Source organism: Myotis brandtii, unplaced genomic scaffold, assembly GCF_000412655.1.
Source record: "Myotis brandtii unplaced genomic scaffold, ASM41265v1 scaffold441, whole genome shotgun sequence".
NCBI lineage: Eukaryota > Metazoa > Chordata > Mammalia > Chiroptera > Vespertilionidae > Myotis > Myotis brandtii.
In genome coordinates, this window is record NW_005366873.1 from 4,282,188 (window position 1) to 4,299,544 (window position 17,357).

Below are 17,357 nucleotides of genomic sequence, written 5' to 3' on the forward strand. Positions count from 1 at the left end.
TTCGGATAAAATAAGAATAAAAGGAGAGGGTTTTCTTTACAGAACAGTGACAGCTGTTTTGTTTAGGTAATGTAAAGGGAAGCACACTACATGCATTCTTTTGTCTTGCTTCATTCACAGGTTAACATTTGTGACTCAATTTCTCCTCCCCAAAATTCAAATATAATTTATAGATTTAAAAGAAAAAGCTGGGCCCTCTGAGTAGCTTATAAGATTCTCACTGTTCCTCTGAAATTGTTGATCTTTCTCATAAGGTTTCAGCTCTAACCTTAGAGGATAATAAAATAGTTGCTACTATCATGAACATTCTGAAAGCAAATACTTCAAAGCACTTTCCAAAAATATACCAGCTAGTAACAAAAGCCACATTACACTTTCAGGCCTATCATCTTGCTAGATGTTTTAAATTTAATTTATAAGCCATTTTAAACAGTGTATTTGAAAAACTTATTATTCATTTGAAATGACAGTTCCTCAGGGAATTCTCCAACTACCTAACCTTAATTTTGTCTCCCTAGAATACATTCTCAAAGTATCCTCCATTTCTGTATTTTAATACTTTGCACCGTTTCCAATGATTTGTTTCATGTTGTGACTGTGCTCTATGGGGGAAAAGGCATATTTATTTCACAAACCATGTGAATTCTAATGTAAAGTGCCTGTGCACTAAGCATGGATTGAACATGAGGAAAAGTAATTTATTGAAAGAAAGAAAGACCTTAACAGGCCAACTCACATTGGTTTCAGGATAGGCAGTATCCCTTACATCTAACTTATTAAGAGGCAGAAAAGTGACCTCCCCAGGAAGATTCATTTTATTAAACTCCATCAAAATCTTTGTGCTGACTTCGTCTGAATCAACAATATGATAAAATAACCTACATGTAAACAGAACAAAACACATTTTTATTGTTAGACATTTTTTAATCACTAGACTTTAAAGTGTTATAAACATTTAAACTATTCACTTCCTTTCTATGCAATCCAATTTAAATGTGGGTGGAGAGAACTACTAAGAAAAATCAAATTGTTACCACTCTAAGGAAAAGCCCCAAAAGGGGAAAGTTCTAGCTTCTACAATTAGAAACAAACACTTGGCACCTACACATTTAATTAGAAAATTAAGTAAGTGAGGATACAAGAAGATAATGGGGGAAAAAGAAGATAATGGGAGACATATTGTACTAAAACTACAAAAAGTTGTTTCTTACTCTTATTTCCTCTTTCCTTTAAAAACTCGGTATCAAGCAAATAATCTCACCTATTTCCAGCAGTGACTTCCACACATGTGTAGAAAGCAGGCTCACACTCAAAGTTATTCATCACTATGCCATGATAGCCATTTTGAACATGCTGATTTATTCCTTTTCGACGAAAGTGGTCTAGCACTTTGTTTATGCTGTCTATTCCATTTAAAATGGCCTGTTTAGAAGTGAAAAATATTAAAATAATTTACCAATGGCACTCTTGCTGGTAAAAAATAAACCCATATCTCCATATTAAAAAATATGCCAGAGATTCAAGTAAAAACACCCTCTCCAACAACACATGCCCCTTGGAAATATGCCAACTACATGCAATATCTTATATTATTAAAAGTACTATCATTAATAGCATGCTTAAACAATACCCATAATTTCATATTTATAAGACAAGTGATTTGCACTCTACTCTTATTTATTTCCTGGAACCAATGACCTACAGCTTGAAAGCTAATTTTCGTGTGATAGCAACTGACTCAATGTAAACTGAGGTAATGAAAAGAATCCGCTCACCTTTCCTGTTGCCGCTCTAAGAAGTTGCTGTTTCTTTTCAAGATCTTCTCTTTTAGCAGCAAGTGCTTGCTGTTCTGCATTCTCCTCTCTCCACAAGTAACTAACCAATAAAAATTAGACTGTCTTTAATTTCAAAAGCATTAAGAAGGCACACTAACAGTATACAAAATTTAGAGTAAAATAATGAAATCAAACGTATTTGAATAATTTGTAATTTAAAGACCATTTAATAGTCAGCTAGTTAGCATTCCTCCAAAAAATTGACATATTTTAGTCTATACTAACTTTCTTTCACTTTGTAATTCATCTTTCTTATTTTTTACTTCATAGTATTTTCTGTCCAGTTCTTCTACTCGAGCTTTGACTTCATTAAGGTCCTGATCCAGTTTCTATGGAAATAAAAATAATTCAAATTTAAAATCCAATTTATTTCTCCCTTCTTCTCTAAAAAAATCAATAAAAACAAAAAATTACCATATGTATAATATTAAATTGTGCTGGTCTTTTTAAAATTAGTGCCTGTCTTATGTATTTTAAAAGTAACATGGAAACTGTTAAAAATAAAACTTAAATAGGTAAAACTATACATTTATCTCTTTGGAAAGATTTTTACAAAATAACTGTAAAAGTTCTTACATTATACTGCTCCAAATTTTTCTCTTTATTTGCCTCAGTGTCCTCCAAATCCTTATGTATAGCAGCAATCTGTCTTTTCTTATCATTAATAGCTTGATCTAAAGACTTGAGTTCCTTTTTAATCCACTTATCTCTTTCTTCTTTTGATGTAAACTGGCTTCCTCGACCCTGCTTTGCATAAAGATCCGTTCTTTCCTGGGTAGCTTGGGCCAATCTACAAAAGACAAAAGAGAATGGATTGAAAAACAGAACAGGAAATAAACAAGTTTAACTGCAATCAATACATCAAGAGTACATAGAGAAAATAGCCATCTAAAAATTCCATTAAAAAAGGTATTAAGTATCATCAACAAATCAACAAATGACAAGTGCTGGAGAGGATGTGGAGAAAAAGGAACACTTGTGCACTGCTGGTGGGAATGCAGACTGGTGCAGCCACTATGGAAGACAGTATGGAGTTTCCTCAAAAAGCTGGAAATGGAACTCCCATTTGACCCTGTGATCCCACTTCTAGGAATATATCCCAAGAAACCAGAAACACCAATCAGAAAGGATATGTGCACCCATATGTTCATAGCAGCACAATTCACCATAGCTAAGATCTGGAAACAGCCTAAGTGCCCATCAGTAGATGAATGGATTAGAAAACTGGGGTACATCTACACGATGGAATACTATGCTGCTGTAAAAAAGAAGGAACTCTTACCATTTGCAACAGCATGGATGGAACTGGAGAGCATTATGCTAAGTGAAATAAGCCAGTCAATGAAGGAAAAATACCACATGATCTCACTCATTCATGGATAATAAAGACCATTACAAACTTTTGAACAATAATAGATACAGAGGCAGAGCTGCCTCAAACTGATTGTCAAACTGCAGTGGGAAGGCCAGAGAGGGTTGGGGGGCAGAAGGGAGGGGAGTAAGAGATCAACCGAAGGACTTGTATGCATGCATATAAGCATAACTAATGGACATAAGACACTGGGGGGTAAGGGAGGGCAGGGGATTGTCAAGGGTGAGGGGGGGGGGGAGGACACATATGTAATACCCTTTGTAATACTTATTATAATATTTTTTTTAAAAGAAAAAAAAAAAGGTATTAAGTATAAAAAGCAACTGTTACCTGATAGAGAGAGCTCCTTGGGCTAGTACTATAAAATAATAAATTTACTTCAAAAATCACAATTTAAGTCAGGTAAAATAGTCCATACTTTAAGAATTTCAGATAGAAAATGTCTTCACTCTAGGTTTGCGATAGTCGGTAAATCTAGACAATTCTAGTAACCCATTCTCAGGAATTTTCAAAAATGGTCCAACTATATTTAATTATATAAACATTTAAACTCCTTACAACTAAAGATACTATAAAGGTTAAAAGGCAAGAGAAAACATTCAAACCACATAAAATAAATATTAATGCCTATATTACATAAAGCAATCCGATACAAAAGAAAAAAAATTTTTTTAAAGTGCAATTCACTAAAATGAAATATAAGTGGCATATAAACATGATAATGAACTAAATCATAAATCAGCAAACACTGGCAAGTCCAATCTACAAATACATACTAAAATGTCTAGCTGTTAAAACAGCATTGAATAAAAAAAAAGTGGCAGAATAAAACATGAAGTAACACGTCATTTGGTGAAAAAAACAAACACGAATTATTTAAAAAGATCCAACATCTAGCTATGTTATTTTAGACATGTTATTTAACCTACTCGAGATTCAAGTTTGTCTCATATGAAGTGGAGATAATGTGGTTCTCTTAAGGCCTTTGAATAGAAAGAATGTAGACAATATATGCACAATAATGCTTGGCCCACAGTATTTGTTTAACATTGGCTATTACTCTGTAATGGGCATTTAACTTTTGCCTTTAATTCTGTGCCTTCTAAACCCATGACTATTTAGGTTCTATAGAAAATCTATGCAGAAAGTTAAAAGTGGTAGTGAAAAAAATCCCAAACCTAGCAATTCCTCGCTCTTCTTTTTCTTTTACACTGTTGAATTTGGGTTCTGTTTCTGCCAGTTCTTTCTGTTTTTCTTCTATTTTTTCAAGCAGCTTCTGCCTCTCTTTTAATAAGCGTTTCTGTAAATAAAGCAAGATAAGTAAAAATGCAATCTGCTTAAAAATCTTTGTTTAACTTATATGTCTAACATAAAATGTTTTCTCATGAGAAAATTGATCCTGCAACACAAAACTAATTTTTAAATGTAAGAAACAAAGAGATAGTAATGAGTTGCTATGTGAGTGCAAATTATTTTAATGTGCCAAATCTTTTACAAAAATTCAAGCATGCACCCATCACAGAAAGGACTCTTAGTCCTCCTCATCTGAATATTTATGTCTTTCATTTTTAGCATTTTAACTTACCCTTTGTTCACTATTGCCTGCCAATTCATCTTGTAAATCCTTTGCTTTAAGCTCCAACTTAGTCCTCTGCTTAATTTGTTCTTGTCTTTCAGCACTGAGCTGCTCCTTTTCTTCTTTCATAGCTGAAATTTTTGTTTTCAGTTCTCTAACTTGGCGTTCAATGTCCTATTCAAAAGTTTCAAATAGAAATGAGTCAGGCAATTAAAAGTACAACAGCAGAATTACACCACTAGAGGCCCGGTGCACGACATACATGGGGGAGGGGGGTGTCTCTCAGCCCCGTCTGCACCCCATCGCAGTCTAGGAGCCCTGGGGGGGTGTCCAACTGACGGCTTTGGCCCGAGGGGAGCAGGCCTAAGCCGTCAGTTGGACATCCTCAGCGCTTACCACAGAGGTGGGAGAGGCTCCCGCCACTGCCGCTGTGCTCGCCAGCCATGAGCCAGGCTCAGCAGTGCTCCCCCTGTGGGAGTGCACTGACCACCAGGGGGCAGCTCCATTGTTGAGCACCTGCCCCCTGGTGGTCAGTGCGCGTCATAGCGACTGGTCGTTCCGCCATTTGGTCAATTTGCATATTAGCCTTTTATTAATACGATTAGTTTTGTCCGTTTTTTTTTCTTTCATTTACCCTTTCAGTACTCTGTGTTTCCAATACTCAATCCCAGTGAGACCCCACTTAAAGTTATCATTCCCAATTCTGGTACAAAGGTCCTACTGTGGTAAAAAAAAAAACAGCCTAGGTGTAGTTTGTAATCTTACCTCCATTTTATCTCTTGCATCCTGCTGGGCATCTCTTAATTGTCTGGATTTTTCTCCACTAGTTTCTCGCTTAGCAGAAAGCTAAAAACAACAACAAAACCAAGCTATTATTTCTAACTCATCTTGTATTTGTTTAATTTTTTAAAATACCTAGTTAAATTTTTAGATACCTGCTAAAATTATCATTTACATTAAAAATTTTTTATCAGAAAACTTAGTGGTTTTCTTTAAATAGAAAATTCCCTAAAACAAATTTTTGTACAAAATGTCAACAATAGTAATTACAAAATACATTTTTAAAAGCTAAGAAAAAAAATTCATAAAATTTTAAAAGGTGGCTTCCTCTCATCTTAGTCTGAGACCCCACCTGATTATATTAAATGTGGGCCTACACATTTTTCTTAGAATAGACTGAAAGAACAAATTTGCTAACTAATGAATTAAGGGGTTTTCAAATTTAATTTTCTATTTAAAAATCATTGAAAAGTATAAATATAGCATGAGTTTAACACATTCATAGTAATAAAAATTAATCTGAATTTAAGTGGCAAAGGTAAATATTTTACCTCATCAAGTTTAGCACGAGTCTCGTTAAGTTCCTGATTGTAAATGGTATATTCCAGGGCTCGTCTCATTTTATCCCACTTCTGATACTGAGCTAGTTCTTCCTTTTCTTCCTCTAAGGTATGTAATCTCTCTTCAATGTATTTTAACAACTCATTGATTTTCTCCCGCTTGCCCTCTTTAAAAAAAAAGGGGGGGGGGGGGTGAAGGAGTTCAATACATTTTTATGTAATATCTCTTCTCAAATATACCATGAGTTAAACTTAATCTTAAGAACTACAGCATTATTTCTTTGCTATTATGGGATAACCAAATCTAAGATAATAAAATGGCAATTATGATGCTTTATTATGAAAAGCAACAGAGAACAAACTTACACATGGTGACACTGATTCTCATATACATGTGGTAAGGATCTCAGTTTAAGCTTCCTTTAAAAGCTTAACATTAAAAAACACAAAACCCTACTAATATCATTGGTGTCACTGATTTCCAATTTTACAATTATAGCATTACCTATAGCTGCTACATATTGTATGCCTATTATATTCCAATTGTGCTACTTTGTTCCTCTAGTCACCACTATAAAACATGAAAAAGGATTTTACAGATAGGGAAGCTTTGAACTACAGAGATCAAGTCTAAAGTTACAGTGTCAGTTAATTGTTAGATTTTGAATCCAGGACTGTCTGACTCTAAGCTATGACAGGACAGAGCACTTGAAGAGCAAAGTGGGTTTCCACAATAAATGCTCTAATGATGAGTCTAAATTCGAAGTTTTACATTTACTTGCTCCTGAACCCTTTTTTTTTTAAGGAATACATCCAAATTTGTTATCTCACACAGAATGATGAGGACATTAGAGCAGGGGTCTTCAAACTACGGCCCGCAGGCCACGTGCAAATACAAATATTGTATTTGTTCCTGTTTTGTTTTTTTACTTCAAAATAAGGTATGTGCAGTGTGCATAGGAATTTGTTCATAGTTTTTTTTTAAACTATAGTCCGGCCCTCCAACGGTCTGAGGGACAGTGAACTGGCCCCCTGTTTAAAAAGTTTGAGGACCCCTGCATTAGAGGCACAAAGTAGTTGATCTAAAAGGGCATTACTATTTCACAGTAACAATTCTTTATTCAAAGAAATCAATTGGAAATCTCAAACCTTAAATTGCTTAAAACTAATTTTCTCTCCATTCAACATATAGGCAAAGTAACACACAATATACTCCTGAGATAGACAGAACTCCTTTCCATTACAATACAATGAAAAGTAATTCACAACAAATAGAAATAAGGTACAATCACATTTCTTTTACCTGTTTCTTTCATTAAAGAAATACTTTCTTCTTTTCGTTCATCATATACTCTAGTACCAGCTACTTCTCTTAATAGTTTTAGTCTCTGAGAATCTGGTGCTGTTGCCATTTGGTTGATCTAAAAATTTTGGAAAAATAATTATTACAGCACTACAGACTGCTCTTTAAGAACTCTACGTTGAATGGGTATTCACATAAGTTGAGTTCACTAATATAATCTGTACAGTACACAAGTACACCTATATACCTGTATTTCCTTTTACTTAAGTGAAATTTACCCAAAAAAATCCAAGATATATATATTCATAAGTATAATTTATGATAAAATCCTCCAAATTACAAATGACAGAGGAATATCCCACCATCTCTTTTTCTTAGTCAATTTGATAAGGTATAAAAGATGAGATTCATTCTCAAGGAACAAAGTATTTTTAAGAGGGGAAACAATATGCCGAAACCGGTTTGGCTCAGTGGATAGAGCGTCGGCCTGCGGACTGAAAGGTCCCGGGTTCGATTCCGGTCAAGGGCATGTACCTGGGTTGCGGGCACATCCCCAGTAGGAGATGTGCAGGAGGCAGCTGATCGATGTTTCTCTCTCATCGAGGAAACAATAACTCACTATGCATTTTTTTAAAGCTATAATGATACTATTAAAAGTATAACAAAAATGGTATTCTTAAAATATAGATTAAAATAACTGTCTCACAGGGGTAGGGTGTATTAAATAAAATAAGCAAAAACATCTTTAGTATCTCACAAATATATGGCAAAGAAAATACATGACAAAGAGTGATAAAACCTAATTACCATGAAACTTTATAGAACAAGCATGAGTTTCACATATTCTTTAAAATAAAATTAAGTGCTAAAGGTAAAAAATGCTATCACTGCATTAAAAATTCAAGTGACAGTTACTTTAACACTTTTACATAAGAGAATCAGCTCTGAGATAAGAAAAAATGGTCTGTCAAAAGTATACACAACAAAAGTATATGCAGCAAAAAAATCACCCTTCACGTCCTTCTCTTTAGGTACCCCAATTAAGCTTGTTCATTCACTAAATTTACTCACTTAAAACATATTTAATGAATCATTACAACATACATGCCACTCTGCTGGGCACTGGGAAAGAAAACAGTGAACAAAACAGAAAAGGTCTTGCCCTCATGGAACTCATTCTAGTGGAAAAAGAGGAAATAAGCATACCATCACAGTATAACACAACTGCTATGAAGAAAAACAAAACAATAAAGAAATAAAGCATATAGAGTAGGAGTGAAGGCAATGCTTTTGTAGATGAAGTAGTCACAGATGGGTCATATGAAATCACACATGAGCAGAAATTAAAATAATGTAAAGAGACCCATGTTGTATGTGTGAAGGGAAGACTCAGATAATTGCTATTTCAAACCAGCCTCCTTTTTAAAAAATGTCTTATAAACCATCTTTTAAAAAACCTGTTCTTCTGGTATCACATTTCCCAAAAGGGAAACACCATACCCTTCCTAATCACTTCTGAATGCTAACTTTCCAACACAAATCTAAAAAAGCCTTCAATATACGAGAAGTGGACATTTGTTAAGAACTTCCCCCTAGTCCAAGCAAACATTACAGAAAACTTTAGAACATTACAGGTACGTCCTAAGAAAAATTAATTATCTTAGATATAGTTTAAAGTATATTAGGAAATCGTAGAACAATCAGCTAAAGTATATAGAAACTAAAAACTATAATGAATATAATCTCTATAAGGAAAATAATATGTATCATTATGGTGAATTCTAGTAATGTAAGCTTTTTAGCATTTTAATTTTGTGATATACTTTTACAAAGTAATATTTTCAAATGTGATTTTTACAGAATTTCCACAATATTCATAATTTATGATTTTAAAAGATTTCCAAAAACCTCCATGTCTTCCAGTGTAATGTACCTTAGAAAGTAATACAGGTCACTAAGGAAAGATGATCCATTTAACCTCTACTGAAATACTTCCCATCCCATTATGCAATGGATCTACTTTGTATTTTATAGCCACATAAAAGGTAATACTAACTTCAATACAAAATAAATCAATGTACACAAGACATAAGGTATATTCTCACTTCAACTTAACTACTACAATAAACCAAATCATCATTCATTGAATATACTCAAAAACCCAAGTTCTATTAAAAAAGGACATACAATTTTTTTACCTTTCCTTGTTTAACAATGTAATAAGGATTACTTCGAGAAAAACCAGCACTTTCAAGGAGATTCATCACATCATTTTTCCTGTTGATAAAGATTGAAAATTTCAGATAAATGACCAAAAAATGAGTACACTAACTTTTAGGTTAAGGGGCATGAGGGAGTACAGAACAGTCATTAAACCATCTGTTGTATTAGCCTCAGAGAATCTTCAGACTCTTATGTTCATGCTCTAAATACTGATTTGTTGAACATAAGTAAATATGCCTCTTATATTAGACAAGTAAAAAAATACTTTCACTCTGTTGTAAAGAAATTACAAATGTGAAGAAAAATGCTTACGTGACCATTTTCTTGTCTAAGAAATATTGATCCTTTTTGGCACCAATAACTCTTCGAAGTGAAACTTCCTCTTTATCAATCTAAGAAGAAGAAAAAAGTAAAAGCCCAGAGTTAATTTAATAGTAAAAGTAAAAAATTTTAAAGGTCATTTTAGAGTCCCTAAACCTAACAATTATTTTGACATTTCAATCTCACTACAGGTATGCTATGAATACTCAATTCTTATGATAAAGACATTTTTTTACAACAGCTTGAACATTCTTCCCACTTATTTACAAGAATGTTCATTATACTTTTAAAACAAAGTTAGTATGTAAACTGAATAGTAACTCTGGCATAAACTAAATTATAATAGCTTACATAAAGCTATAAATAAATGTTTTAAAGCATAAAAAAATCAGCTGCAACAATAAAATTCTCAACATTAATAAAAAGAAAAAGCAGTTACTCACTGGCAACCGGTTGTCTGAATTGTCAAAAATAATCTCCACAAAAGCAGAAATAACACGAGGACCTGTACCCTCCTAAAATATGAGATAAATTTTAAATTTGTGGTATTTTCGAATACTTTAAACACATTTCAAGTTTAGTGCATGGTAACAAGCCTGATTCAATGGAGAAAAATTTCTACCAGACTAGTATATATCTCTCTTGACAAAATAGCAAAGATACTGGATTAGGATAGTAATATTTTTTAACCAAAGGCTTTTGATTCTGAAAGAGAATACAAAAGATGTTAAAGTTAGGTCCTCATTAGAGCACAAGACCCCATAGACACTAAGTTCTACCTACATGATAATATCTAAAACACTTTTGAGGCTTTTCTTTTACAGACTCATCTTAATGCTGGAAATGAACCCTAACAAATCATAGAACTATTGAAACCCTGTTTTTTAAACATTTGAGATAGTCTATGTTTTAAATCTGCTAAGAAAACGCATTTAACATGTGTCACATTTAAACCAATTTATGACCCAACCACTTACATAACCAAGTCCAGGTAATTTCCAGATTCTGGACACTGGTATCATGTAGTGATTCAACACAATGGAGAATATCTAAAAAGATGATTCTTTTAATGCCAATCTGAGAAACTTAAACAGAGATTTTTCTATAAGGAATTAGTCCTGATTACTGAGCCAAAAATTCAAATTTGGGGAGTAGGGTAGAGAGATATTTAAAACAAAAAACAAACAAAAAAACACTTCCTAGGTGGGAGAGACATTATTGAGATATATGGAGGAATCTTGCTTTCTGGTCCTTAAATTAATTATAAGCCTTATTCAAACTAGAAATATAAATTATATTATTTTATAATAGTCTTTTATAATTTTTATCCTAAAACTACTTTAGTTCATTATTCATAAAACTCTAATGAAAAATTATAATTTTCTTTACACATACTTCTTTCATGTTGGAAAATGTTAACATTTATATGGCTAAAAACAGTAGCAACTTTATGCTGCTTATTTTGCAATGGTTGCTTCTATATGTTCCCATTTAACTTCTGGTTCTGAGTCTCAAAGTTCCTAATCCCCAATATCAAACTCTTCTTTCTCCTCGGCAAACCTTCTTCTCCAGCTTTACCAGACAATATCCTTAATAAAGAATTTATATTTATATGGAAGACATATCCATCTATAGACAAATCCTACAATTTTCTTATCATTAGATAAAAATTAAAGCTTTATCCTACATTAACATAACAGATTAAATTTTACAGCAGAATAAGAGGCTATATCATATTCACAAAGGATCTGAAACTGGAACAAGTAATTTATCAGGATTGACAATGTATTTTAAAATATATATACTGTTGCCTTGGCTGGTGTGGCTCAGTTGGTTGGAACGTCATCCCATGCACCAAAAGGTTGCAGGTTCGATCCCTGGACAGGGCATATTCATTTGAGAGGCAGCTAATCTATGTTTCTCTCTCTCTAAAATCAGTAGAAACATATCCTCAGGGGAGAATTAAAGTAAATAAATAAAAAAATATATATGTACAGCAGACCCTTAAATAATGTGGGTCTGAACTGTCGACCTATGCAGGTTTTTAAAAGTGATCTGCACATGTTCTTCAAGGATCCACTGGTGATTGGAACTCTGCATATTTGGAGAGCTGGCTGTAGTTACACGCAGATTTTCTACTCAAGGCAGTGGATGTTACTACCCCTTGAGTTGTTCAAGGTTTAACTGTAATATCAATAATGTCTTAAAGCAGCCTCACTCACATGCAATAAAGCCAATCGCTGTTCCGGACGAAGATGACTAAACTCATCACTGAGAACAAATTGAATTGCTAGAAAAACAAAAACATAACAATTAGTACAGTCTAAAATGAATTTATGCCTTACTAATAATTTCCCATATCTTCATAGAATATAGTGTAGCAGGTAATGAACAATGCAGATAAAGTAGATTACCTGCTTCATATAAACAAAAAAAAATGCAGATAATTTGCCTGTATTTCAGACTAATAGCTAGAAGATGATGATATAAGAAAACTATTAAGAAGTTTTCACTGAGCCTGGTTGGCATGGCTCAGTGGTTGAGCGTTGACCTATGAACCAGGGGGTCACAGTTCGATTCCCGGTCAGGGCACAAGCCCAGGGTTGTGGGCTCAAACCCCAGTTTGGGGTGTGCAGGAGGCAGTCGACCAATGACTCTCTCTCATCACTGATGTTTCTATCTCTCTCTTTCTCCCTTCTTCTCTGAAATCAATAAAATATTTTTTTAAAGTGTTCACTGAAACATTTAAGGCAATAAAATAAAAAGAAAGTACAAAGGTAACGGAAGAGACAAGCAGAACTAAGGTCTACATCTTCTTAAAGTACTCACTGACTTGTTAGGTTAACATTGTATTTGCTTTTACCCACTAGATATAAATGTTACATATTATTTATTAACAAATTAGAATACATTCCTACAATATCCTTAATTGGATACTTTGTCAAAAGAAATAGATCTAAGTAAAAATATAGGGAAATGCCCTGGATGGTGTGGCTCAGTTAGCTGGGTGTGGTCCAGTGCACCAAAAGGTCACCTAGCTGGTGTGCTCAGTGGTTGAACGTGGACCTATGAACCAGGAGGTCACAGTTCAATTCCCGGCCAGGGCACATGCCTGGGTTGTGGGCTCAATCCCTAGAAGGGGGCATGTAGGAGGCAGCCCATCAATAATGCTCTCTCATCACTGACATTTCTATTTCTCTCTCTTCTCCCGTCCTCTCTGAAAGCAATAAAAAAATATTTTTAAAAAGTAAGATAAAAATTTAAAATATATAGGGAAATGTTTCAGATTCCCACCTTCTACTCAACTGCTTCGACAAGGAGTCACTCTTACTTCCATGTAGAGCACTTAAATGGACCACCCTGATCTAGAAATGGAACTCTTTACCCAGCTGTTCTGTTCCCAGTCCACCCAGAAGACCTTTGACAGTGTGTGTGTGTATGCATGAATGGGGGTGAAGGTGAGAACTGGCTATCTTTTATAATCACCTTGGGGGTGGGGGGTGGGGGGTGGAGTGGAAGGAAAATGAATTTAAATTGCCCTCATTCCCGAGATTATGAAATACTCATTTCCACTCCAAGCCACTCTCTTACCATCCCCAAATAACTACACTGATAGGATATAGAGTAATACCTTTTAGTTTTACAAGCAGACAGGATAGAACTTTTGCTTTTCTAAACCCTCCCTTTTCCTCAAATACTACCCAACTAAGAAGAGGTTCAAAAATTTTCCAACTCACTCCTTATATAGTCTAATTCTGTTAACATGATTTTTTCTGCCCAGAGGATTTGCTGACAGAGGCATTACTATACTTAAATGCATTTTATCTTTAACCCTTTGCGGTCCAATGTTATTTTTGGAATTCAAACAGTCTGGTCCAAATTAATTGACGGGATTGAATGTTGAACTTTTTAATGTTCTTATTGCTCGACGTTGGACCTGCTCCTAGCGCCTGGTCTGTCGAGTCATCCTTGAGGTTGGACCGAAAAGGGTTAAAGATAATTTTCAAAGTCCTATTTACTATCTGCAAATTGATAATAGTCTGTTGATTTAACAAAGTTTTTACACCCCTCCATCCTTTATAATAATAATTGGTTTAGAGCCCCGACTGTTTGCTCAGTGGTTAGAGCGTCGAACCTCAGGTTCAATTTCTGGTCAAGGGCAGGTATCTCGGTTGCAAGTTTGTAATTCACACAACTCATGCAAGGCAGGCAGGGTGAACATCTCTGTTCCTAAAGTGAAAAGAGTAATTTGAGAGGCTAAGTGTTTTGCCCAGTCTCACAGAGCTCATTAATCACTAGGTATAGAGTAGAACTCAGGTCCTTACACTCTTAACTCTCTAAACTACAACCCTGTATGAAGAAGTATTTCTTGGATTTCATGCAGACATAATCTCAAAATGAACTATCTTAAGATACCTAGGTCTTAATATATTTAGAATGCAAAAAACAATACCTACCATAAAAAAAGTTACTTTTTCCAGATCCATTTCTGCCCACTATAAAATTTCAAAAAGTAGATGTTATTTTGTATAAGAAACTATAAAATTAAAACTTTACTGTATTAGAAAATTTATAAATCTACATTTCTAGCATAACATCTTAATATATATTAAATACAACAGAACAGTGAAAAAAGAAATCAATAAACAAAACAGCTTTAATCACCAAATGAGTACAATTTTTATATAGACTTCAGATATCTTTTTCTTTAAAGAAAATAATTTCATTGTTGATATTTTTGCCCTTTCCCAATAGTTCAGATAAAAATAACTAAATACACTGCCTGGCTTTTATTATTTATAATCATTACAATGCACAGTAATTCTATTTTAATTGTACATAAAGTATTTTTTAATAATATAAAGATTCACATATTACTACATTTTTAAAAATACTTGAATCATTTCAAATTCTCCAACTACTCACATGTTAAACAATTTATATTATTATCATATATTAATGATATATTAATATATATTAATGTAGTTTCATACTCATAAAAGTATAGACAACTGTAAGGCATTGTTTTTTTCTATTTGAATTCAGAAATAAGCAATCCTATACATAAAAAGGTATCAAATGTTTCAAGTTTAATGAATTCATTTGAGTGTTTTGTTTTGAAACATTTTCATTAAGATTCTTAATCTTGACCAAAATATGCTGAACAATTTAGCCTCAAAGTTATCACTTTACTACAAAGTAAATCCTAAAGAGATCATTTATGCCAGAAAGTAATGAAGTGTTTTTAAAAAGAGGCATATAACAGACAGAGGCCAGCTTGAAGCAGCTTCCACTAGTTAAATCTAGGACAACATGGTACCATAATAATTAGAACTAGAAATTAGTGCTGGGGGGAATAATCCATGAGCTCATACTGACAATAAGAAGATAAGCAACCAAGAAGGAATGACTCTTAGTTGATCATGGTAAATGTGAAAGGAATGCTGGAAATGGGAAAAAAATCATTTGAAACCATCAGAATAAAGATTAACGGACACAAAATGTAGAGGAAAATTTTTATAAAGATCACCATCTTTGCATGTTCCAAAAGCATCTCCCCAGTCCCATAGTATTTATTAGTTGCAAGGGAAAAACATTAACTATACAGTAGAAAAATTAGACACTACCTTGACTGTGTGATCAAAAGTAACATCAGTAAAAGGCAGATGACACAATATTTTAATAAAACAATGTTATAAAAGACAAAGAAACACTGTGGAAAGGATCCACCTTAAAGGACCCTAAAGAGACATGACAACTAAATGCAATGCCTGATCTTAAATAGATCCTTTACTTGGGGGGGGGGGGGGGGTGCCAAAAAGAGCATTTCTGGGTCAATTAACTGGAAAATGAACAGCAAATGACTGCACTGATGTTACGTTTACTGAGTGGATTAAGTATACTATGATTATGCAGGAAAATATCCCTTTTCTTAGGAAGTTTGCATTGAAGTCTGAGGTAAAGTTCCATGATATACGTAACTTACATCTAAAAACTCAGAACATCAAAAGTCACTTGTGCTGGCTCTGAGCACATGAGCATCCCCACCAGAAGGCCCTGGAGACTGACGACTGCAGGGCCATCACCACTGGCCCTCCATCCTCCTGCAGAGCTGCTCTTTCATTCAATCCCCCCAACAGCCCATGAATCGGTCATTACCTCCACTTTACAAACGAGAAAACCGAGCCCCTCGGGGAGTCAAGAGTGACCGAGAACACGCGCCAGAACTAGGATTCGAATCCCATTCAATTTTGCTCCAAAGTTACGACCCTCCCACCAAGCTCTGTGGTCTATCCTCAGACATTATGACAGGGAGGCAAGAAATCTGAGAACAATGTCATTTGTGAATAAAGAATGGTCATCTTTGAAAGAAGCCATAGTGAGCATTTTAACTGCAAAATGACACTAAAGTTAGTGCCGTTCTCTATAAACTTAAAGCTATGCAAACACACACACGGGAGTATACCCAAATAATGTATGACTGCCTTATTCAAACTCTTTAAATGTGTAAAATAAGCAATTCATCGGTGCAGACAGAAGACAAATAAGTTATTTCATACAGAAAAAAATACATACAATTATGTATACGCAAAGATAATTTCGTCTCCGTAATTTAAACAGGCAGAATTTAAACACGAACACTTACCAATCACATTATGTTTTGAACTGAAGGGATCTACAATTGTCTGATCTCTGTAACTTCGAAAACCCTGGATGATAACCTAGTAAATAAATAAAAGGGATTTTTTGTTTTTTCAGAACACACACACAAAGAAATGCAAACTTCTAAAAACGTTTTCTTTTGCACTTCTTGCCCTCTCTGGTGTCTCCTTTAAGACAGGAAACTGTCGGTTTCTCCTCAGAAGATTTCATTGTGGAAAGCGACGATGATAAAACCGTCGGAGGACACGCAGTCCGTTCCTCAGCGCCCATTGCCGTGTGTTCAGTTTTCATTCGTAACCGCCTCGGGGCGTCTGGACACCACGCACCCCGTAAACGGGCGCCGGACCCCCAACATGAAGGGCTCACGTCAATATGCGTCAAGGAGGCAGGCTGGCCCCCGCTCTCCTGAGTCCGCGGGGAACACGGGACAGCCCCCCAAAGGGGGACGTCGCGGGAAGGGGGTGCTGAGAGCCCAGCACCGCCAACAGGGACGCTCTCCATGGACAGCGGACGGGCTCTGCTCCGCGCGGACTGCGGCGCGGGAAGGCGTTTTGACAGGAGTCAACAATGAGGCGGCGCCACACCTCCCGCCAGAACGAGGTCCCTCTGACTCCTCCTGTCAGACCCGGAGGAGCAAGGCCCCCCCCCGGTAAGCTGACACCCCACCCAGCCTGTGCCCCAGGGGCGCCCCCGGGCCGGGAGACACAGCTCCACACACGCCAGC

At 35.1% G+C, this 17,357-nt stretch overlaps 1 protein-coding gene across 2 annotated transcripts in view; it reads right to left on the reverse strand.

The window, feature by feature from the left end:
• The window catches only part of SMC3 (structural maintenance of chromosomes 3), a 29,723-nt gene that overhangs the window by 11,927 nt on the left and 439 nt on the right, over positions 1–17,357 (reverse strand). Inside the window, exons 2-17 of one of the 2 annotated variants that reach the window (XM_005874542.2) lie at positions 16,617–16,692; positions 14,428–14,466; positions 12,193–12,260; positions 10,414–10,485; positions 9,962–10,041; positions 9,625–9,703; positions 7,427–7,544; positions 6,115–6,290; positions 5,549–5,629; positions 4,793–4,957; positions 4,386–4,507; positions 2,412–2,625; positions 2,061–2,164; positions 1,776–1,875; positions 1,262–1,422; positions 737–878 (exon numbers count right to left, since the gene is read on the reverse strand). In XM_005874542.2, the coding sequence (XP_005874604.1) occupies positions 737–878; positions 1,262–1,422; positions 1,776–1,875; positions 2,061–2,164; positions 2,412–2,625; positions 4,386–4,507; positions 4,793–4,957; positions 5,549–5,629; positions 6,115–6,290; positions 7,427–7,544; positions 9,625–9,703; positions 9,962–10,041; positions 10,414–10,485; positions 12,193–12,260; positions 14,428–14,466; positions 16,617–16,692 (1,797 nt within the window). The remainder of the gene's footprint in view (positions 1–736; positions 879–1,261; positions 1,423–1,775; positions 1,876–2,060; positions 2,165–2,411; positions 2,626–4,385; positions 4,508–4,792; positions 4,958–5,548; positions 5,630–6,114; positions 6,291–7,426; positions 7,545–9,624; positions 9,704–9,961; positions 10,042–10,413; positions 10,486–12,192; positions 12,261–14,427; positions 14,467–16,616; positions 16,693–17,357) is intronic. The other variant, XM_014546401.1, reaches the window with a different exon arrangement.